The 25,867-nt window shown below is 44.7% G+C and overlaps 1 protein-coding gene across 1 annotated transcript in view; it reads left to right on the top strand.

The window, feature by feature from the left end:
- NCAPD2 (non-SMC condensin I complex subunit D2) overlaps positions 1-25,867 on the top strand; it is a 94,066-nt gene that overhangs the window by 54,070 nt on the left and 14,129 nt on the right. The window contains 1 exon segment of the mRNA XM_075071526.1: positions 8,245-8,339. Coding sequence (XP_074927627.1) covers positions 8,245-8,339 — 95 coding nt within the window.

The following is a 25,867-nucleotide window of genomic DNA, read 5'->3' as shown; positions in this document are numbered from 1 at the left end:
GGCCAGTTTGTTCGGCGGACCGCGGCTCCCATTGGCCGCAGTTCTTCGTCCCAGGCCAGTGGGGGTGGCGGGAAGCACCGCGGGCCAAGGGATGTGCTGGCTGCAGCTTCCGGCCATCCCCACTGGCCTGGGACGGCGAACCACGGCCAGTGGGAGCCGCCGTCCGCCGAACCTGCCGACGCAGCAGATAAACAAACTGGCCCGGCCTGCCAGGGTGCTTACCCTGGCGAGCCACGTGCCAGAGGTTGCTGACCCCTGTATTACTACATGGTCAGACACATGTACACTTTAACAAATCCTCCAGAGGAGGGGTACCTCCCACTTGCATACGTCTCTTGGTGCCCACACTTACTTCTCTGTGAGTATGTGCCATTTGGCTTTCCCTGTGTCCAAGGTGTTTGAAGAATTTCCGCACCCTGAGGAGAGGGGGGTTCCTGATTGGCTTCTATCAGGCATGAGCTGGGACAGCAGCTCTTTGAGCTGAACCACTGTTCAGACCTCCTTTAACTGAAGGTTTCCTTGCTGAACAGGGCTTAGTTAGAAAACAAACTCTATCTACTGAGTGTGCCAAGGAAGTTTCACGTCTTTTTGAGAGCTTCACTTACTGGCTCAAATGCTCACTACTTTGAGTCTGGATCCAGAGGACAAATTGCTTTGAAAACCCATATCTAGTACTATTGAAGGATGCCAGTTGTGAGAGCCTAACTCTTCAGTCTTGCATTCAGCTCCATTAAATGTGGTTCCCTAGTGGGTCAGTGCCGCTCTTGAGAAGTCCCGTGTTTAGTCATTAACGCTCCATTCGGAAGCTCCCATTCCCTCAACTTGCTTGGTAGCCTCCTCCTGGGCATAACCTCTTACTTTGTAAATTAAAGTTTTTCCCCTGCCTCTAAGATAGTCAAGGGGTTCCTAAATGGGTCCTGGATTCCTGCTCTCTGTGTTTTCACTGATTGTTTTCCAGGCCTCAGGCTCCCTGTTCAGACCTGTCTCCATTATTTTCACATGCAGAAAGGAATTCATTGGTCTGGCATCCAGCTACTGGGTTACAGTGCCAACATAGGCTAATGAAGCTGCTGAAACTGTTTTGGTATTTTGGCACCTCCTATACTAGGTCTGGAATTGGCTCACAACCCCAATTAACTGCTTCTGTGCCACGGTTGTTAGCAGACCTGCTTGTGCATGGAAACTGACTGTACAGGTCTGTCACAACTTACGCACATTTAACATGAGCGATTTCAGCTTTATGCTGAAGAGCCCACAGGAGCCCGGAAGAGCCCTTTAAATGCCGCGCTGGCCCTGCTGCCGGAGCTGTGGGCAGGATTTAAAGGGCTTGGAGATGTAATTTTCAGTATACGTGGTTTTCGCTTTACACGATAACCGCAGAACGGAACCCCCGCGTATGATAAGACTTGCCTGTAGGTTTTTGAGTGCTAGTTTCAGCCTGCATGGAGGTAAGCTTCTCTCCTCTTCCCCCTCCCCCGCCCCAGCTGATTTGTTTCCTCCATACAAATTGCTCCCTTTTTGCTTCTGAACCTTCTCTCCCCTTGAAGTCTTTTCCTAGAATCTTCTGGAAACTGTTCAAATTCAAGGCTGCTTTAAATTGTCTATTGTCCACCCAGTCTGTTCCCTCTATTTGACAGTAGGCTTTTGTGCTTTTTTTATAAGAGGGTAAGAAAATGGAATTGATCCACGTGGGAGAGCCTGGTTCAAATTGCAACCCTTCTCAAAGGCAGTGAGATAAGTGTCTATAATCCCCTGCTGCTGTGGGGGGACAACAATTGAGCCTATCTGTTCTCTCCAGAGTTGGTGGTCTGTGTTCTACAACTACTTATCGGTTCACTAGATTTCTGGTCCCTTGAATCTCTAGAGCTCTAGTTCATGCTGTCACTGCTGTTTGTGTTCCTCATAGCAGTTTCACTGCCAGCTGGCATGTTTTTTCCTGTTATGTTCTCTCCTCTTCACAATCAGCAAGTCTCTGATACTCCAGTTTCTCTCTCTATCTGCAGCTTCTTCTTCGAGTGCTTGCTCATATCCATTCCAAATAAGTGTGTGCGCGCCATGTGAACGCTCGTAGGAAGATTTTTACCTTAGCAACACTCGGTGGGTCAGCTGGGCGCCCCCTGGAGTGGCGCCACTATAGCGCTGGATATATACCCCTGCCGACCCAATGGCCTTTCAGTTCCTTCTTACCGCCCGTGTCGGTTGTTGGAACAGTGGAGCGCGGGGTAGCTGATCTCCACCTCCCTAGCTAACCACCAGATAGGACCTACCCTTTGATGGCCAAGGCCTAATCTCTGAAAAGACTGACCCCAGGCTGCAGAGCCTTAAGGACAACAGGATCATCCTGCGCTCCCTTGGGATGCACACCCCGGTTACTCAGCGCAGGTCCTTCCGTCCCCAGCCTCACCGCCCTTATCCCCTGCCTAGACAAAGACAGGACTTTGGCAGAGGGCGTGGCCGAGGCAATCGTAGACGGCGGTCGGGACCCCAAGGGGGCCAGAATCAGGGCCCCTCCAAACCGCCTACGGGGCCAAAGCCAAACTTTTGAAGGTGCGCCCGAGGACAGCGTTACAGTTACTTTCCAGGATCCTTTCCCTCCCTTTTCCAACCGTCTCTCCTTTTTCCTCCCTGCGTGGTCCCAGCTAACTTCAGATTGTTGGGTCCTATGCATGGTGGAACTTCGGTACCACCTCCAGTTTATTTCGCGCCCCCCCCTTTTACACCCCTCCCTCTTCAGGGACCCCTCTCACAAGCAATTCCTCTTACAAGAGGTGCGCATGCTTCTTACCATGGGAGCCATAGAGAAAGTACTGGAAGACGAAAGGGGGAAGGGGTTCTACTCCCGCTATTTCCTAATCCCCAAGGCGAAGGGAGGTCTCAGACCTATCCTAGACCTGCAAGAACTCAACAAATTCATGATGAAGTTGAAGTTCCGCATGGTATCCCTGGGGACCATCATCCTATCCTTGGATCCCAGAAACTGATATGCCACCCTCGACATGAAGGCCGCGTATTTTCACATCGCCATTTATCCTCCACACAGGTGGTACCTCCGGTTTGTAGCCAACCTTCAGCATTTCCAGTTTACAGTCCTACCGTTTTGGCCTCTCTACAGCACCGAGTGTATTCACAAAGTGTATGGCTGTAGTCACTGCCTCCTGCCGCCGGATACACAGCTTTCCGTATGTGGATGATTGGCTCATCCGGGGGACCTCCGAGACACAAGTCACCCATCATGTGAATAGGTCCTTGACGATGCCTACATGTCTAGGCCTGATGATCAAAACATAGAAATTTACTCTGGTTCCCACACAGAGGATAGACTTCACTGGGGCCATCCTGGACTCCAATCTTGCCAGAGCCTGCTTACCACAGACTTGGTTTCAGGCGATGGTAACAATTATCCAAAACCTACAGAACTTCCCAACGACTTCGGCTCGCACTTGTCTCGGTCTCTTGGGTCACATGGCTGCCTGCACGTTCGTTACCAAACACGCCAGGCAACGCCTCCGTCCCCTCCAATCTTGGCTCAACTCGGTATACTACCCGGGCAGAGACGCCATAGACATGAGTCACCATTCCCCTGAATGTCCTAGGCTCCCTCGCCTGGTGGCTGATGCCTTCCCTGGTGTGTGCAGGGATGCCGTTCCATCCGCCCCAGCCTTCTATGTCCCTGATAACGGACGCGTCATCTCTCGGCTGGGGTGCTCACCTCAGACATCTTCGCACTCAAGGCCTTTGGTCATCTCAGGAGCCGGCTTTGCACATGTCTGAGAGCTGAGAGCAGTCCGCCTTGTGTCCCAGGCGTTTCTACAGCACATACAAGGCCGTTGTGTCTCAGTGTTCACAGACGACACAACGGCCATGTACTACATAAACAAGCAGGGAGGGGCACGGTCCCCCCCCCCCCAGCGCCGCCTTCTTTGTCAGGAGGCCATCCATCTCTGGGTCGTTTTGTATAGCCCACTCGATAGACCTGGTAGTGTCCTTTATCCCAGGGTTCGAACACTCTGGAAGATCGACTCAGCAGATCTTCCTGTCTCTCGAGTGGTCGATTCGTCAGACGTTATTATTCTGGTTTCGGAAGTGGGGATTTCCCCACATAGACCTCTGCTTCCCGCGAGAACAAGAAATCCAGATGTTTGTTCCTTCCAAGGTCTCTCCAGGGCTTGATCTCAGACGCTTCCTGATGCCGTGGAACAAGCCAACTGCTTTATGCCTTCCCATCGTTCCCCGGTCTGGTCACAGGGTCCGCTATGAAAAATATATAACGTGAACAATAAAGAAATTCAAATAAAGAATGTATGAATAAATAAAGATAAAGAAATAAAAAGAAATAACAAATAAAAAGATTCAATAAAAGAAAGATATGTAATAAGATGGAAGAGAATGTGAAAGAAACGGAAGCGTGGAGGGCGGGGGGGGTGAGTTGACAGTGGGTCCATAGAAGTTGAAAGAGGTGTCTGGGTAAGAGCAGGGGTGAATTGGGTAAAGGGATAGAATTAGTCCTTAAATCAGAGAGGTGAGAGCCCAACACGGTGTGAAGACTATAGCTAGTCCTGGGCCAACACTGGAGCGATCAATGCGAAGACAGCGAGCTATATATATCAAAAAAAGGCTCGCACAGGGACGTAGCTGCTTGATCTCATGAGTCGCTCCATGTGCCCCAGACAGCACTAGTACACCGTGTGCTCAACCTCCTCGATAGACAACCCAATTACCCTGCCTCTCTCACCCAGAACCTCAACTCAGGACCAGGCCAGACTTCACCCCCCGATCATGCAGTCCCCTTCACCGGCACGGCAGTGGCGTCGCGTGGTTAAGCCGAGTCAGGAGTTAGGTTGCTCTCCTCAGTACAACAAGTACTCCTGGGTACAGGAACCTTCCACTCGGTCAAGTATCTGGCCAAGTGGAAGCGTTTTTCCTGCTGGGCGAAACACAGAATGTCACGCCCACCGAGGTCTCGATCCCACCATCTGGACTACCTCTGGTATCTCAAACAGCAGGGCCTGCGTATTATCAATTGAGGGTGCACCTGGAAGCCATCTCTACCTTCCACCCAGGGGAAAGTGGCCGCTCCGTGTTCTCACACCCCATGGTTTCTAGGTTCCTCAAGGGCTTGAAGTGCCTATACGCCCCAAGTACGCCGCCCCGCCCCAACCTGGGACCTCAACCTGGTTCTAACCAGACTCATGTCTGCCCCATTCAATCCATTGGCAACCTGCTCACTACTATACCTGTCCTGGAAGACAGCTTTCCTCGTAGCCATTACATCAGCCAGACGAGTCTCCAAGCTTCAGGCTCTCATGGTGGACCCACCATATACTGTGTTTCACAAGAACAAGGCGCAGTTGCGACCACACCCAGTGTTCCTTCCTAAAGTGGTTTCGGCCTTTCATATCAACCAGGACATCTTCCTTCGGGTCTTTTTTCCAAAGCCACACTCATCACGACGGGAGCAACAATTGCACTCCCTAGACATCTGTAGAGTGCTTGCATTTTATATCGAGCAGACAAAACCCTTTCGTAAAATGCCCCAACTCTTCATCGCGGTGGCAGACCGAATGAAGGGCCTACCTGCCTCCTCCCAGAGGATCTCATCTTGGGTGACGGTGTGCATCCGTACTTGTTATGACTTGGCTCATGTTCCCTCGAGCCACCTCACTGCTCATTCTACCAGAGCTCAGGCTTCATCTGCCGCCTTTCTGGCTCATGTACCCATCCAGGAGATATGTCGTGCAGCTACCTGGTCCTCGGTCTACACCTTTGCCTTTCATTACGCTCTGGTTCAACAGTCCGGAGATGATGCAGCCTTTGACTCAGCAGTTTTTTGCATTCTGCAACATCTCACTCCGACCCCACTGCCTAGGTAAGGCTTGGGAATCGCCTAACTGGAATCAATATGAGCAAGCACTCGAACAAAGGTGAGTAACCTCTTTTCTAACTGTTATTCGAGATGTGTTGCTCATATCCATTCCAAACCCGCCCTCCTTCCCCACTGTCGGAGTAGCTGGCAAGAAGGAACTGAAGGGCTGTTGGGTCGGCAGGGGTATATATCCAGCGCCATAGTGGCGCCACTCCAGGGGGCGCCCAGCCGACCCACCGAGTGTTGCTAGGGTAAAAATCTTCCAATGAGCGTGCACGCGGCACATGCGCACACCTATTTGGAATGGATATCAGCAACACATCTTGAAGAACAACAGTTACAAAGGTGAGTAACAGTCTTTTTCCCACTCCAAGGACTGATTGTTAGGAAGCCCAGTTGGGATGGGGCCCAGCTGCTGCTTTGCACGTGCACACACATTCCACTGGGAACTTCCTTCTTCGACTCTCTCCTGTGTCCACTGGAGAAGTGGGTCATTCCCAGTTTTCACACAGTTCCGGTACCCAGTTTTTCCTCCAGATACTGCAGACTGACCAGCAATGCCTTTTTTCACTGTTTTTTATTATCTAGCCCTTTTTCTTTGCACAACTCCACCTGCTTCTTTTTTGTGAGCTGTTCATATTTGATATCCTGACCGTCTTTACTCACTCTTCCCAAAAAGCTACATTAAGCTACTTTTTTTCTTGCTTTTTCCTTAATACTTGTTTTTACTGCTGTCACTTACTGCAAATTGCCACTGTCACATTAATCCCACTAGTTCCACCATTATCATGGGTCCAGGGCTAGCTGCACTTCTGACCCCCTTCTGTGGTATCTCTGAGTGCACTTCCTCCAGATCTTAGGCCTCAAGCCTTTACTTTCATGGAGAGGAATTATGTGATTCTCCCATTCTAACTGATCCCTGGACTATAGTCCCTTGTATACCAACCATGATTTCTCATCCAGCCTGAATGGGTTAAGCCCTGCGAGTCTTCCCTTCAGGAGCTGTGACTAGTGTTGAATACTGTGACTCGAGAGCCTTCTGAAATCGAAGTATTTATTCTTTGAGTAGGGTCTCTATGGATCCTCCACTGTAGGTGTCTCTGCGTTCTGTGCTGCTGACACAGAACTTAGGTAGCAGTGTCCATTGGGCCTACACATGCTCTGTCTCTCCTCATGCTTCACTATGACACTGATTCTGTCTACTGTGACCAATCAAGTCACAGGAGAGCTGAGTGATATCTAGTGTCCCCAGTCTCTGTACCAAATGTGTACAAAGGTAGGGCCTGTGGGGCATGTACAGGACTGTCCAGAGGGGAATCCATGGTGCTATTTGGAGACTGCTGGGCTCTGAAAAAAATCCCTTCTCTGTTTTGTCAGCCAGTGTTTGGGCACATTTCACTTAGCATGGTAACTGCTGGCCCTGTCAGGTCAGGTCTCTCCCTCTGGGGTTGCTAGCCTGCCCAGAAACTCATGTTCCTGGATTGGATACTGTTTGTGCTGTTACACTAGTCACTGAATTGCTCTGGGAATTCTACCTGAGAGAACCTGTTGACTTGACCCCCTATCACTATGGGGACCTATGGGAATTGAGCCCTCTATTATGGACACAAATGATCCATAGGATTCCTTAATTCTCCTTGAGCTCTCCTTCCAGAAAAATAAAGCTTCTCATAGATTCTCCTGGGTTGAGGAACAGTGACACAGCCTCCTCAAATATTCTGAATCCAAATTGCTTGACACGAAAGACGCTAATAAACTTATGCTAAAAGTGTGTATCAAGCTTTGCCAGGCCAGCAGGGAATAACTCATGACTCTGCTTCCCCTGGTAAGGTTTTCCCCAAAGTAAGAGGGTCAGCAAGGCTCAGTGTATAGGAAAAAAATCTTTTTCCCAAGATTTATGCTTCCCTTAAATTTTCTATTAAAGGAAAAATGAGGAAAGTTTGGTGCCGACTGAGACTTCAGTGTCAACTCCTTGAAGTCCTCCATCCCAGAAGAGGGCTGTCATTTCCTTTTGCATCCATCCTCAAAACCTCTTTTGATCCTGGCTTTAGACCTTTAGTAAATCTGTAAGAGTATTTCTTGTGCTAGTCTTGAATGTTCCCTCTGGTGGTAGTTCATCTGTTTCTCTAGGTTTGGCTGTGCAGCTTCCAAGAAGTGTGTGTGTGCGTGTGCGTGTGTGTGTGTGTGTGTGTGTGTGTGTGTGTGTGTGTGTGTACACAGACCCACCTTCAGAAGCTGATGAACATAGCCATGTCAAAAATCACTGGGGCTGGTGACAGGCCATTTAAATTGGAAACTCTGGGTTCTCTAGCTTGTCCCAAACTGTACATTCATTCCTTTGTTAGTATATGCCATGTAATCATTTTGTGTGTCCTGTGCAGGGTAATGCCATCTACAACTTGCTTCCAGATATTATCAGCCGCCTCTCAGACCCAGACTGCGGCGTGGAGGAAGAGTCCTTCCGTACCATTATGAGGTATTCTGGGGTAATGGATGTTGTCTTAGGACTATGTATATCTTGGTATGCAACATAGAATAACAGGGTTGGAAGGGACCTCACAACATGTACAAGGGTCTAGAGAAAAGAGAAAGTGCAGTGATGTATAAAATACGTTCTAGTCACTGTCTGATCAGAACTGTTGACTTGTTTCATAATGAGAAGTTGAAATAGGAATTGCAGTTTAAAAAAAAAAAAAAGGCAATAAATCTGTAGGGGTATATCTTGTGCTCGTCTTGAATGCTCCCTCTAGCAGCTGTTCATCTATTCCTCTAGCTTTCGCTGTGCAGCCTCCAAGAGGTAGGTAGGTAGAGGGGCAAGTGGGTGGGAGGGTGTGTGTGTGTACACACAGACCCACCTCCACCTGCTTTGTAGCTAGATATGGGTGAGGGGGTGGTATTGATCGTTGTAGCAATAGAGAGATGTCTGCAGGTTTTGCATCTGTTCTGGCAGGGTCTGGTGTCACTCTGACTTGGTAGAGTGGTTTGTGGAGAGCTGCTGATGAGGTTGTTGTATGGGTTGTTTGAAGGCCAGAAGAAGGGGTTTGGGAAAGATTTCTTTCAGGAGGTGAAAGAATAAGGGTTATTTAATGATACGCTGTACAGTTTTCAGGATAGAGTGGTAGGCGACAACTAAGAGGGTGCAGCTGGAGGGTTTTTCCCCCTTGTATTCAAGCAGGTTCTCTCAGAATATGTGAATTTCTCATTTTGTGATGCAGTCTACTTCACTGGTGGCGTGTCTTTGTTTGTTTGGTGAGGGTGGTTTTAATTGTGTTAAGGTATGTATCCTTTCTCCTCCAAGCATATTCTGTGGTCTGAGTACCTGGTTGTATATAAGAATTCTTGGAGTGGTTTCTAGATCTATGAAGATAAGTGTGGGTTTCTTGTCTGTAAGGTTCCATTGTTGAAGCCAATAATGTTGTCCAGGAATTTGATGCTAGTTCCAGAGAGCATAATGGACAGGTGGTGGTTGCTGAAGGTGGAAATCTGAAGGAGATTAGGTTGTCTGTCCAGAGGATGAAAATATCATTGACATATCTTAAGTGCATCATTGGTTTCACGAAGCATTTGTCTAGAAATTCTTCCTTAAGATGGTCTATGAGCACACTGAGAAGCCATCCTAGTACCCCTGACTGTTCCCCTGTTTTGGGCAAAATGTTTGAATATAAAATTATGGGTAGGGATGAAATGAATGAGTTTGGAGATCTGAGTGTTGTTGATAGTCCTGTAGATATTTGAGGCAGGCCGTGATGCCATCATTATGAGGGATGTTGGTGTAGAGCAGGGGTTCTCAAACTGGGGGTCAGGACCCCTCGGGGGTCATGAGGTTATGTGGGGGTCGTGAACTCATGACCTCCACCCCAAACCCCGGTTTGCCTCCAACATTTATAATGGTGTTAAATTAAAAATACTTTTTTATATATTTATAAGGGAGGGGGTCGCACTCAGAGGCTTGCTATGTGAAAGGCGTCACCAGAACAAAAGTTTAAGAATCACTGGTATAAAGGAAGATGACATCCATAGTGGCAAGGATTGAGTTCTGAGGAAGGTTGTTAATGTTGCTGAGTTTCTGAAGGAAGCTGGCCCTTTGTGTGAAAGTGGTTTGAGGATGGTTTGAGTCCTGATTTCTTCTGTAAGAGTGCCATGGCCAGATATGATGGGTCCTCACGGCAGCAGGCAGACTTAAGCAGATTTAACTGCTGCAGAGAGTTTTTGAGGAAAATTCTAAATTTTTTCAGTTCATATTTGACTTATATGGTTACTGAATCCCAATCATGCCCCAGAGCTGTATTTGTATTTTGGGGAGTTCCCCCATGTTAGGGATGGAGGGCTTCACACACAGTGGACACTGGAAAGTGCAGTAAGGTATCCAAAGTCTTCTATTTATAGATAAATAATATTGACCATTTGAGTCCTAGAGGGGCATTATTCTAGCTCTCACTTTTGCAAGAATTATTTTTAACACAGGGAAGCCTTTACTTGAAGATTTTCTGTGATAATCTTAGATAAATTTCTCCATTCTTTGACTAATAAGGGCCACAAATATGCCTCATCCTGGAAACAAAAGAAACATCTGAGATGAAAGCAAAATTAGTGTTCAGGTTTATTTAAAGGGGAAATCTATCCTCATGTTCTGAATAAGAATTAACTATAGTTTGAAGACAACATACTTTCTGGCATTAGGAAAGTAGAATGAAATTTATTTTATCTGTAGTAGTTCTCTGCTGGTGGGTATTTTTAGATGACTGGGTGCTCTCCTAGTAACTGATGGGTCTAGTTCTCTTAACCTCAACCCCTGCAAAAATACAAGCTGTTATAGCACCCTAAAAATGGATGTTTTCCACTGTTCTCAAAATGTAACTTTTTTGCCACTTTATGTGAAAAAACAAAAGACAGGAAGGAGACAGTCTGCTTAACTGGAATGATCTAGTTGTGAAAAATGAAATATTGGAATCTATAAACTCTCTCCATTTGGAATTATGCTATAAATTGTCTACTGCCACTAAGCTTAGGAGAGATCATTAGGGCCTGGCAGGAGTCCTAATCTTTCTCGGCTGGTGTGGGGAGGAGGGTATACAGATGTTAAGAACGTTAAGGTTACGAAGTCAAGCCTGCAGAAGTTAAGAAGTGCTAGAATTTAAGGTTCCCTGTGCAATGTTAATTTGGCCCCCTTGTGTTTAAGCATTATGATTGTCTTTTTTTTTTTAATTAGTCATACTATTTATTTATTTCTCTCCCCCCCGCCCCCCAATACCCCCTGCTGCATTCAATATGCAGGATGGATAGTGCTCACTGAATGAGCTTCACAAAACCCCTCTGATGTGAGATGGTATTATTACTTCTGTTTTGAAAATGAGAAACACATGCATAGAGTAAGGTCAAATGTCCCAATTTTGTAGGCCTGCTTTTGAGGTGTTTATGACCTGATTCTTATCAGAATATATAGCATTATACAGTAACTCCTCACTTAACTGGGATGAAGTTAACATTGTTTCATTGTTACATTGCTATGTTGCTGATCAATTAGAGAACATGCTCATTTAAAGTTGTGCAATGCTCCCTTATAACGTTGTTTGGCAGCCGCCTGCTTTGTCCACTGCTTGCAGAAAGAGCAGCCTGTTGGAGCTAGCTGGTGGGGGCTTGGAACCAGGGTGGACTGGCTCCCCAGCAGGCTATCAGTTGCTGGGCAGTACAGCTGTGCCTCCCCCCACTGCCATGTGCTGCTCCTGCCCTCTGCCTCGGGGCTGCTCCTGGGAGCCTCCTGCTTGCTATGCGCTGAGAGGGGGGAAAACAGGGGTGCTAATCCCAGGGTGTCCCCCTGCTCCTGTACCCATCTCCACAAGAGAGTGGACAGGTAGCACACAACAGGCTCAGGAAGAAGACTCTGCAGCAAGTCTGCTGCCAAAGTTGCTATTACCAAAGCAGTACTAAAGGGAATAGTGTCTGTGTTCGTCTTGTGCGTGTGTGTGTGTGGTGGTGTCCTCTCCTGTTTGTCTGCCATACTGATCTCCCCCCTTCCATTGTGCTGCCTTGTAGAATGTGAGGCTACTTTAACAACAGTACCTGAGGCTCAGCGAATGCATAGTCATCATTAGCATAAAGCATTCCCGGGAATTCCACCCCTGACTCCACCACATCAACCAGCTTCACAATCATCATTGCGGTCAACAGTATAAATTGTTTAAAATCTATACTTGTATGTAATATTAATATAAGATAAAATCCTTGTCTGGTGAAAAAAAAATCCCTGGAACCTAACCCCTCCCCCTCTCTCTCTCTCTCTCCCACCCCCCCTTACATAAGTGAAATGAATGTAAGCGAATCTAAAATTTCCACTTGACTTGCGGTTGTGAATGCCAGCACGCGCAAACGGACCCACAGGGTCTCAAATAGGCACGAAAAAAAGGACTCCCTTGCCTGGCAAAGAAAGTTTACACCAACAGTCCCAATCATCACCCTCAACATGATTCATTTTTCGGTAACCTGCCCATCATGCATTGAATGACAGGTCCTGTGCTAGAACCATCTAATAATGTAATTATAGCATAATATGTGTACCGTTAATAAGACTCACAAATGCATATGCATAAGCGACCCAGATTATATGTATAGCAAAACCTTCATTGGCATTCACTAACTTTAGTGCTGACTTCGCTAACTTTAATTTCTTATATTTATTTTTTGATACTTATAGGCTTTTAAAAAAGCAAATTGAAGACACATTTCACATGTGTACAATCGATGATTACTACATGGGTCACAAGCATGTGGAGACTTACGATCCCTACAACTCAATCACGTGACAATGGAGTCCGAATAACTGTATTGTTTCAGAGTAGCAGCCGTGTTAGTCTGGTATCTGCAAAAAGGAACAGGAGTACTTGTGGCACCTAGAGACTAACCAAATATCTGAGCATACGCTTCGTGGACTACGCCCACTTATGTAATGCATGTAGTGAAAATACAAAGAAGGAATTACTATAGGACGATAAGAAAAGGCCCACTTCCAGCAATTGCACCAGGGGATTAAGAACTGAAGGGCCGAATTTAGAGGAGAAATATTTTACTTTGTTAATGGCCTATCCATCCGCAGGCTTATAACGCCTGTCCACAGTCTCCTACACAAAAAAATAAATGGACACAAAATCAGACCTCAAGAATTATAACATTCAAAAACCAGTTGGAGAACTTCGATCTCCCGGCTCTATCTCGATATAATCAATGATCAAAAAGTCAGTAATACTGATACAAAGCATAACAAAAAACACCATAATCAGACTTACACAAGAAGTCCATATGATGAAGACTGCTGAATGGAATTGTTTGCAAATGGACCACTAACTCAAACTAGGCATAATAAAGACGGAGGAGATGGAGACTGGGACCAATTTCGACTAAATAGAAAACTAATTTATCGTCACATCCATGCTAATACCTCACTCCACTCCTCCACACCCACGGATGCCACATTCACATCGCGAGATTCTATATCGAATCAGAGGAAACTACAATTGACCTATATTCATACCCCAGCCTCAAATACAGATTCAGCATTCTATCCAGACGCCACCATACACCAAGACGCAAATCTTAAAACCAGCACCTAATCACTAGTCTCCCTTTAACAAGTGTGTATGTAACATCCATTGTTTATGTTCTCTTGCACTCACTTATGCCCAAGCCGGCTGGTACTAAATATCATACCATCAACCTAGCTATGCTTTCACATACATGCCATGCGACTAAGCCATGGACATACACACACCAAAACATTATGATCAAACGGGATCAATTTATGCTAGACTGCAAGGCCACAATTAAACTAAGACAAGAACCTTGATTCATGTATTATTAGGATTGTCATTTCTATCTACGAGACACCACTACAGGAGCATCACATAGACATCTGAGATCGCTCACATGCCAATAGTAATTTTGTGTCCTGGTAGCTTTTTTTTTTAAAACACGAGAAACTACATTTTTGAAAGGAATAATAGTTACCCACACTCATCTAACAACTACCACTCTAGCGAACACAAAACCCAGCAGGAAATACATATCACAGCGCAACATCCGCTCGCAAACTAATACTGAAACACAAGAGCTATGAAAACGCTAAGTCCTAATTTACATGGATAATATGAGCTGACAGGATCTCCCAAATAGCAGTAAATAACACGATACCATTGACTGCACTATGAATATCAAGACAAGTGTAACTAGTAATATGCAACTACGTTCATTAGAGGGAAAGAAGCCACCAACAAATAGCAGAGATCACACCCAGACCAAAAGGCAGTCTAGCACTACGAAACAACACGACCAATCACCGCCATCCCTTCTAACACAAAAAGCCTCAATAAAAAGAAAAGAAGAGATAGAAGCATTATGAGAGTGAACAGAATATGCAAAGGACCATGATGTCAGAGCTAATCAAGAGTGAACTATATCATACGAACAAGAAGACAGGAACATCAAAATTAATGAAAGGGATATACACTCGAGGCATCAATAGGCCATAGTCTAGAAGTTGATAGTATATACATCTCCACAACTTGAAGCGGATCATAACAGAATTATCTTGATAAAAAGAATGTCTACATCCCTGAAACCAAAAATAGGTCAAATATACACTCAGAATACTGAAAGCTTCATGGCAGAGAGCCTTCACGCATTACGCACGCAAAAACTAGAGGGTATTCACACGAGAGTAGAGAATAAAACAACTGTAATAAAAAAACGCATTGGGCAGTGGGAAACTAGGAGCACCCCCCGCCATCCGGCCATCAGCGTCTTCACTAGCTGCCGCACTACAAACCATATGTTATAGGAAAGGGATACAATCGAAACCATGTACAAGTGACCAATGACTAAGCTAAGCATCAGCGAGTCGATAGCGCATGACAACATGCATATCGTAAACTGGACGTGAGAGAATCAACCACATGCAACGACCCTCCAAAAACAAGACAAGACTTAGAGACAATGACTAAGCACGAAGCACAGTCACCACTCTCTACCCTAGCAAAGCCACCACCTCTTACCACGCCCATCATGACCCACACATCTAATCGCTCGCGGAGAGAATTCCCTGATATACCACGTATGAATACCAACAACGAATACAATTGCCAACACAACAAATATATCGCGTATGACTTGACCAGCCAGATCAGAATGCACACACCTTAGACTCACGAAGAAATTTATTACTAGTACGCTTCACACTCTCTAAGCATCTGCAATAGGATGCAAAACCCATGTGTAATATGTAAATGCACTCAGCGTCTTGCAATACCCATATCGCAGATGCTTCATTCAAGTCTTATACCAAACAGTACCAGGTCCACGGTCATGGCTGTATCACAAGCTAACCTCCCGCACCGCCAGAGTTTTGCACCTCATGCGATACTTACTTCTGACCCAACTAACCTCACTAATAGATATCATACGCTTCCATTACCAGGTTATTGGTCCACAGTAAACTCAAATTGTAAGCCACTCTCCCTGCTTCATAGTACAGAGCCCTTACTAAATCAACGTCCATAACTCATGTGAATAAACCCCAAAGACTGAAACTGGTCGTGCGCACTGCACGCTTAATATCTATATACATGAGAAGAGACAAGCGTTGAAATTCTGGTCCTCTGACCAAAATCGAGTTGCAGATCTACATATGCTTACTTTGGGAAGCAAGCAGGTGTACAAGATTGAGTCCATCGCATTTTACTTCTCACAAGCTTTGGAGACTGCGCGAAAGACGACGGCCTATCTGACCGGGATCCCAGCCCTGAAGCAGTTGCCCACACAGCACCACGCAGAAGAGGGCAATACACAAGTCTAAGACCACTTACTACTGCACTGCGGAGCGTACGACTGCAGACTGAGAAGTTAAATTTAAAGGCGAGACTGAGTGGCTCACGCACAGCTAGCAATACATGGTGCACATTAACCTATGCAATCAACCTCATTCTGCTGCGATGTGACTCTGCCTACAAAGCTTAGAGGTATCCTGCTCAGCAGCTGCTGCTTCCGCTATCATGCTCCAGTAGCTGCAGCCAAGACATAGCACATAGAAGAGAAGCGAGCAGTACTGCAATCTACATATCAATGACTTACAACCCCCCACAATCGTTAGGGACAGAACCCCTCACAGAGTAAACACCATGAAGACTACAGAATTTAAATAAAGCATGCTGTGAAATCCGTGAACTTTTTAAAGTCCCAGACTCGAAATTGAGCCAACAAAATAACCCATGCAATGTTGAGGTAGAGCCTCTACTATCAATAGGACACGAAACCTCCCACTACCTGAGGTCAGGACCCAGAATAGCAGTTAGAACACACAGAGAACCTATCGCACTACTGCACCCCTCTTAATTATAGACCTTTCCACACACCGATGCTCAACTTCTCGCCACCAGCCCACAAGCTTCACGCTTACCAGCTCTTAAGTTTGAGAGCCCACAGCGCCCAAAGCTCATAATCCATTATCCTTGCTCCACTGAAATAACATTGATAATGCCCTTTAATCTTTGCAAAGCATAAAACACAATGGAATAAAACATTAGTCCAGCCCTCCTGGGACCAAAGGGACTGCCCACGACATAAATAAGCAATTTAACATCTTTGCAGATTGGGGCCTTAATTGGTAACTATTTGAGCAGGACTGACAAACTTTGCTTGTTCAAAACACATAACACCTGATTGATCTGTATACTTAAACATTAGTAATAATAACCATACATCTATGAGAACAACTTGTCAAAATTCTGCTATATCTTAGTTCCGACAATGGAAAGTACTTAAGCCAGATTTCTTTAGGTATTATAACCATTCGGGCCAGATGACCATACAAAAGGAAAGACAGATGGATCTAAACAACCGTACCGTTTTCCAACCCCTTGAACCGAAAACTTGATACATAAAACCATCAGGACTCTCAAAATGTCAAGACTAAAGCCATAACAAAACAACCCAAGTCTGTCACTGGGGGGGCTCCCAACCGAAAGCTCGACCAGTCGCCGAATGAAAAATAAGCTAAGAGTTATAAATAACACCACCATCCACTGGACATGAACCTCATGAAGATGGCATAAGTTTGATAAGATTAAGTGACTTTGACAAGAACCATTGCCACCCTTCTCCACGAATAATAATATTATTTAAACTCTAAGCAAACAACACTCTCTGTACACTGACAGAGGCTTGGCAGCTACTCTGGTCAACTGACAAAATAACGCTATTAATAAAAGTGAAAACAGAAGAATTATCTCCATAACTTCTAGATTCTTATTTTATAAATGCTTTGGTCAATAAAGACGGCGTAGTATTTTTAAAATAGAGATCAATGTAAACATTGTTATGTAACTGACAAGATAAGCAACAAACAATGCTTAGGCCTGACCCAACGGCCCCCCATAAATAGGGTTTGGTGCAAAATTGTCCTGCTAGGGCCGCAGTGGCAATACGCACTGGTGATGTGATTCGCTTCTTGATGCTTGAAGATAAACTCTATTATTAACTAGTCCACCAAGCCAAGAAATCAGAAGGCAAAGTCACACAATTGCTAAAAACTAATTTACGTCACATTAAACGGGTTCGTTTTCACTATCTCTTCTTGATCCGACATCTGTAACTAAAGTACCTATTATCAGGTAGACAAGACAAGAATTCCAGTAAACATTTAAACAATAATAATAAACATCCTAAAATAGTCCGTAGTCATAATAACAAATGCTGATCATAAAAATAAAGTAGGCACATTGTTCGGCACATCTCATAGAGCTTGAACGGGAAGCAACCGGAAATATGTTACCTCACAGACTCTGCCCACAATCAAATTACCTACTATTAACAAAACCAGGCACTAGGTCTGACAAAGGATGGGGGCTGCGCTCACCCCTGACTTGAATTGGTCAATTATCTCTGGTACAGTTTGTTCATGGCTTCAGCACCCCACTATAAACAATGTTCCAGCACCTCTCCAGCAGTTAACAAACCCTGTCCATGCCTTCTCAGCGCTTCCCTACTGGATCATATGCATCACTGACAAGCAATAAGACATCATCAGCTAATCTGTCCCCAAAATGGTGATGACCAAACCAAATAATAAAAAAATATTTTAGCCCTAGTTGAAAAAAAGCCTCAAAATACGAAATAATCAATATATGTGATACGCGCCTAGTCGCGACACGGCCAGCAGAAGCAAGGAAAACACTGGCCTCTCCATAACCAAAAAGGCGGCTCAAGAAAGGGGCTGGCGTGCATTCTTGGAGTCCCACTTAGATCTATAGTAGTGGCTCTCCTCAGTGGATGGGAGTCCTCCTGCTCTGGAGGTCTCTTTGTGAGGCTAGAGACACCTAGGCTCAGCTCACCATATAACTAACTCACGTCCATTGAGGGAGGAATCTCCCCCAAAGTATCCACTTCACCAAATAGATGACCACTAAAACAGAAGTAAAAATGATCCCAATCTCAACTATATCTTGCAGCAGTGATATAGCAAATAGTTTAAAGATCATCATAGACATCTGAAACAACGCATTGGATAAATTAATATCGCTCACCCCTCATAGCATGTCTCAACTCTCTCAATCAAGTATGTCATGCGGGGTTATCTGTTAATATCCAAGTTTCTTCAACAATAGGGCTACAGATTTCATTTTTATAAGAAAACTGAGCGAAAGCGAACAACATCTGAAAGGCCAGTTACTAACCAGCATGACTTCTATCCTATTAGCCTCAACTCTTTCTCTTGTGCTTTCAGTCATGAAAATGCCAGCCAGCTCAAACTCATGCAATAACCTGAACAATCAAAAATAAACTGAAACCAGCATTATATTATAGCTTATCCCAAAAAATCTTGATTGTGTACTGATAAGTATGATTAAGCACAGATAAACATTACTAAGACGTAGAATGCCCATCATAACAACAGATTGTAATGAAAAAGTCAGATATAATATAAAAACTATAAACTAATAGAGCTTTGAACAACCCACGACTAATCATTTTTCACAACGGCAGGAAATACAGTAAAGGTTCCAATGCCGCTATGAAGAACACAACTTTATTGCCTTGGCAAACTCATTTCTTTACTATCACGCATATAGCCAACTCTTAAAGTCACTTTGCGTCTCAAATAGGTTACATCTTTACTAAAAAACAAAGTTAGCTGGAAGTTTATAATTGAGTCACCCCTTTGACTAACCAGATCGGCCATAAGTTCAGACTCTCACTGGAATTTACTAGTGCTGTCAAAAGAACAAAGAAATAAGAAAAACAATCGCTAGCTTGTGAATTCACCACCAATCTTTCTGAAAATGCAGGTTTTGCCACTGTGGCTTTGTTTGTGTAAATAACTGTGTAACTAATGGCTGGCTCAACGAAAATTGCATTAGTGACTAAATGCCTAAGGCCCTTAGTGTGATTAATTAAATGAAAATTAAACCCTCAAGTACGAGCATTAGAATGGTAATAACTTGAATTGATCTCCTGCCTATTTTAAATTGTTAACACAACACGAGAACATTCAAGATAATACTTATCGGCTGACTGGGAAATTGTAGATCTCACACTGAATCGCAATACCCTATTCATAACCGGAGACCCTCATAGCAAATGCGACTGTGGTTAAAAATATAAAATAGCCTACGAAAAAGTTTAAATTAAGTACCCCTGAGATCAGTCATTCAAGGCTTTTTAAGGACAGGATAAGTACAAATCGCAAAGTAAATAGATGCCTTTTACCAGGCAAGAACACGACAGAGCAGAGAAACTGTCCAGTCAAACCACCTTTGAAATTATATCATATACAACTCAAGAATTCTTGTGTTATAGAGGAGGAATATGAGAACTGGAAGAGGTCTAGGCAGAACACATTAAACCTACTCTTTTTAGAAACCAAGGTATACACTTTACGCATAAAAAAGAACGTACTACCTCAATAATAACAACTAACTCCTTTGCTAAGCACTGAGGTCAGGCTTAATCAGACAAACTCAGTAAAATGAAACAGAAAATGAGGAAAGCAATAATGGAAGAACACGCTGAACACCTCTAATTAATCAGAGACAGGTAACAAAACCATAGAAACAGGTCAACCCAAGAACTTACACCATTTGACAGATAGTGCACTGAATCACAATCCTAATAACAGAATGGATCAAAGCATCCAACATTCTCCAACAAACTTTCAATAACGATGCCGCCCCTAAAAGAAAGTGATGGTCCTGGGTAATTGAATAATGATAATGTTCATGAAGTGAAACGACCAGTTCAAACATAAAGAGAGTATAAAAGGAGGCCAATAAAAAGAAGGAAAAACTAAGACCTGCCAAATGAAAAAAGGAAAGGAATCTTAAAAAAACACCAATTTAATCCCTTCAACTAGGAAAAAAAACATACATTAGCAAAGCCCCCTATACCACAGGGCAGAAGGACTACTCAACGAAGAAACATCTTCGGTGGCAAATGGCAAAAATCAGATAAACTTTGCTTCCACTCAAAACTGAATGTCTGCTAAAAATAATTCAGCCCCAGCCCAGCAGCCATTTCAATTGAACAGCACCCAAACAAAACCTCTGCACAAAGTTCAACCTAGAGTACACAAAAGTCCTCCTCACTAATCTACTCCAAATCAATTTGCTGAAACAGTGATCGCCCCTCGAATAAAAAACATACTACCCTTCCCCACCTGGACAAAAGGTACAACTCAAAACTAACAAAACACCAAGGTTACAAACTTAAACCAACACCCATGAAATGAATAACATCGTAACATGCGTGCATTCCAACCACACACACACACACACAGATACAGCACTGGGTGTAATGTAACACAAAAAAATAAGGACAGAAAAAAACAGATTGGACAAGTCAGAAACTATCAGGTGCTTGTTCATTAAATGACAACATAATTTTGCAAGTAAAGTAGCAAAACTGTAAACAAGTCAGTGAATTTTGAAAAATAGTCACAACTTATCCACTGCAAAATCACATAAAAGGCATAATAAATAACCATTGAAACACTGTATAAATCCATTAAATAACAAAACAAAAGCTAACAACTCACCTGGAATTGCAATAACACCCCATAAAAGCCTCAACTTCTAACTTTGGACAAAATTAATCCTTGCTTTTAGAGGTGGCCACCACAACAAAATAGGCCCAGATCCAACGGAGGCTATCAGAAATAAATAATAATAGAAAGTAAAGAACTAACTCTACATAAACCTGAAACCCATTTCTAACTTCTCAATTATGGATATGCCAAAACCTACTGTGCCGCTCAATCACACACTCACTGATGAGGAATCAAATCTACTGAATCTCTGTAAATAATCTACGAAAGACAACTAATCACAAAATATAACAACACAGAATAATTCAGCCACCAAACCAATGTGCATCAACACATTCACTCAAAAGAGTGCGTGATACTTCACACAGAAGCAAATGCACTCAAACACATTACAGTTGGCCTCAAAACCAAGTAAACCTTCACTGCTATGTGCAATCAACAAATATTCCCATTAGGGCACCCCCCCCCCCCCCGCCTAAACAACCGCAAGGACTTAACTCCTAGTAAAAAATTAATCACTGCAGAAAACGGCCCCCCCCAATGTAAGACACTTTCCCAGCTAACGGTAATAGCAGCATAACAAGCCAGAAAGATTGATCCCATGCCTAACTCAGCATCACCAACCTGCACGCCTACCATGCTCCCATAATCCACGCTGCTGTTTACATGAGTCCCTAACTGGCCCCCTCGCCAAACTTCATGCAACCGGTAGCTACACCGGATAGACAATATGGGGAACCGCCTCATGCATATGTAGCTACCCCGCATGCCCAAATCTATGTGCGCCATAAATAACTAAAGAGCCAAAAACGATAAGCTAAAAGTAGTGGGCAAAATCTGATGCGTCATATGGGACTTTGCACAGAAGGCCACACCTATCGTGAATCACCTAGGCGGAAAATTTTGAACTATGAACTTCACGTCAGAGAGATTGTGGAGGGGTACTCCCGGCAGCCCCCCCCCTCCAATGGGGAGGAATAGAGGAGGGCAAAACACCTTTCCCCAAAACACGGAAACTTCGGAGCATGACCGCCCAAATCTGAAATCTCTTAGCATGTGCAAGGAATGCAAAACGGTGAAGCAAGCCAGAAACTGAAAATGACCTACAAGCAGGCTGCCAACTAAACAGACTAAGCCATGCAGGACCAAGCACAGCTAAGGCCCCTATAAATAGACGGTTGGGGATCAAAATCCACTGGGCCTAGGGCTAGCACCACACGGCCACCCAAGATCAGCCGTCCAGGTGGGCCCCCGTTGGGGTAATTCACAGGGGGGCCCCGCTCCGGACCCACAACGAACCAAAGACCCACGGTGGCCCCCACCCCGAATTCGGGCCAAAGACCAACACTGCGCGGGTTCTCTAATGTAACTCGGACAGGGGTTCGCTCCCGCTCGAAACCAACGAAAGCCTCGGCCCCAAGCCCGCGAATTCCCCGGACCCTGAGCAATGAAAAGGATCCCGCGGGGGCCTCTCGGCCTCAGCTGGCAAAATTGTCCCACTTCCCCCCCTGCTCGAGTATGACACAACCAGAAAACGTATCCAGGAAAACAATAAATTGGTCAATTAATGGCTCCTTACACACAATATTCTAGAGTAATTACACACATACGGTAAATATTTGACTCATTGGCCAAATCTGATCCCATGGCATTATGAAGGGTTCTGCAAAAACACCACAAGTTTAGATACATCCCCCATCACCCAAAAGCAAGCAGGCCAAAAAGAAACAATTAAAAAACCTTCTCGTCGCCCCGGAGTCCAAACAGCCCCAAGACCGGACCAACTCTACATTTCCAGAATCAAACCCTACCCATTGTAGCCTCACACCATCAACAAACATCTGCTGGAAACTAGACCCATAACGCAAAATGCGGAAGCCCAGTCCAACACACCAGCAAACAACCCAAAACACAATGATGCAACTCCACAACCACGCAAAAATTACACTAAAAAAACAACCATACAACAATACGCCACCAATACCTACAAAATAAAAAGCTACGCAATGAAGCACGAGCAAAGCCTGTGACTTTAAACATGACAAACGACTAGGCTTGTCAGTCTGGCAAAGGCAAAAAAGATTATGAAACTCCGATGTCTCAACTGCCCTGGTGGACCCGGGCGCTCTGAAGGTACATAGCTGCAGAACATACCATGAACAGAGGGTAGCACAAATAGTACCGTATTCACACCACAGGTTACAGGCATTAAGAGTGCACAATTTAGAGGCTTACAAACTTCATACCCGGCAGTTGCGCCATAGACAACCGTCTAATCACCTTCGCCACAACAGCATAACTAAATCGGTATAAATAAGGACTGAATTACCCAGGTCAAATAAATATAACTTATGACTTCAGAGAGACATGAATCAACCTAAATGAACACTCTCGCCTATCTGTTGTACCATAACGAAAAGAAAGATAAGAAGCAGACTAATCAGGGACACAACACTACAAAATGCCCTGCCGGACGTCTAACATAACACTGGACACCCAACAACTGTTATTTTTTCAATTAGGTCCTTGTAATGGAAGATAAGAATAAGTATTAATTCAAACCCAAGTTTGGCATAACCAACCATCGTGAAAGAGAGCAAAAGCAGCTTAGCTCTAGCTCTATATACAAAAGAAACCACATCTCAAAAAGAACACACAAAGAGCTTCATGTACAATGCCTAACTGAACCCCAAATACCAAAATAAATCAACACGAAACAGATAAACAAAGAAACAGAAATCCGTTTTAAATGGCAAATCTATGCAATCAAGAAATTAAATAAACTATAGCATCCAAATTAAGATAGAGCAGCTGGCCTGATTCATTGGGTTAAATAGAACCATACATTCTTGACGGCGCGAAGATCAAGTCAAAACTGAATTGCACCATGAGCCGATGGACCGGACACTCTCTACACACACGGAAGAGAAAGAGAAGTAACGTCACATCGGGTGTCCCATAAATGACAATCAAAAATCGACCACTACGCAAACGTCAAACAACAAAAAATAATCTAATAAAAACACACAACCAAGAAATCAGGCACAGCATCCACAATATACAATAGCTCAAATTAATTTCAACTTCTCTGATTGAAGAACATAGCAATTGTACCAATAATAAAAAACAACGATACACTTCATCTCTTTGCTCATAATTCAGATTAGATTATGGGTAAGTAGTCCAATATAACAATGGATACCACTGAACAAGCCCTGTTCTTGTCTACTAAAAAAGGTCTCCCTCTAAGGGAGCCAAGACAAACAGCCTCCTCCTCACCAACGCTGATATCCGCCAAACTGAGGCTAATTAAATCAAAACACTCATCCCTTCATACAAGACGACCCAAAAGAACCAAATTGCTGCCTCTCAATGTAACAAAACTCACAGGAATGCACTTTCGTAGGGTGTCAGATGTAATCTCATTACCCAACCCTTGGGTATCGGTAACAAAACAGACAAAAAAAGAAGCACTGGAAACATAGGGATCACACCTGTCCTACTCAAATCAATCAGTTAAACTAACATGACGGATCAAATCATAAATAATAATAACCAGCCAGTTATACGCGCAAACAGAATAACTAAACGGCACGACAACAATGCATATGGATAATGAAACACTCAACACGCACTCAATCCCGTAAAACCCTGCGTAAAAAAGGTACCTACTGGCTACACAGTCCGGTTCCAAATAGGAACTATAACCACTAGACCTCACAACCCAACAGTCCACACAGGCATAAGCACAAGGCACGCACATAAAACTTACAAATCAACCCCTTGAGTGCCCCCACAACATACAGCCAAACCTCAGCTCACTGCTTCCACCTCACAGGCGGCCCGGACATCTGCAACAACTATTGCAAGTATGGTGCGGAGCTTTCAGGGTTTTAGCTTAACACTGCTCAAGCTTTAATCACCGCAAATCATGGCAATATGGGAGGTGCATGGGTAGGAAAACGGCCTTCCAACACCTTGAACAAAAGGCTAAACAGACAATGTTACTGTGCCAACCAAAGTTAAAGGGATTCCAAACATAGAGACTCAACTCCCGTGCTGAAACGCAAACATACACACGCCACGTACATCTTCTCGCCCCCATTGCTTGGAACCACCTCTAAACACTGGCTGGCGGCGGGTCCACCCCAGCAAAGCACAAAGACAAATCCCAGATCAAATTAAATATAACCGAACAGGTAAATACATACAATAAAGTAAACCAAACTTTCACCAAATGTCTCTCTTGACACCCGTCCCCTGTGTACAGTATCAAACACCGGGGTGGACAATGGACATATTTCCCCAACCCCCCGCAGAGCCACCACAACGCGGATCCTCAACTGGCCAGCCGAAAACTCCGGCGGACTGGCCCCAAAGCTTCCTGCCGCACAGGGACAAAAACCCCCACGGCCACTTACCATGGAAGCAGAACACGCAAAGTGTTCGGCAGCACGGGGCCCCCACCTGCTTGGCACAGGTCCGGAGCGGAAGTACCCCCCACGCGATACGCCAACGGCCCACACTGGAAGACCCACCCTGAATCCCGGCCCCGGCTAAGCCACTAAGCCAAGCTGGAAATTTATTCCCCACCAGAATAAAAAATAGGGCCCCCTAACCTTGTCCCAACAGCTAGTCTAGCTAGCCAGCCGGATATTACCATCATACCATTACCTGGCCATCACACCCATTGCACACATCCACACAAATCAAACCTGTGGTCGATCCACACACAGAATTCCAGATAATAGGGAAAAAGTGAATTAGCCACCGTTCCCTCATGAGGGCGGGCCAACAGCTCATCCCCCCCTACAACACCATACCCGACATGAAAGTACAAATCAAAACTCCCACAACCCAAGTGATCACACATCAGCGAGCCTCTCCCCTAAATCCCCATCAACCCCATCCAAATAGCAACT

Source organism: Chelonoidis abingdonii, chromosome 1, assembly GCF_003597395.2.
Source record: "Chelonoidis abingdonii isolate Lonesome George chromosome 1, CheloAbing_2.0, whole genome shotgun sequence".
NCBI classification, from domain to species: Eukaryota; Metazoa; Chordata; order Testudines; family Testudinidae; genus Chelonoidis; species Chelonoidis abingdonii.
Note: the sequence above shows the minus strand (reverse complement) of the source record. Positions and strands in the feature narration are given on the sequence as shown.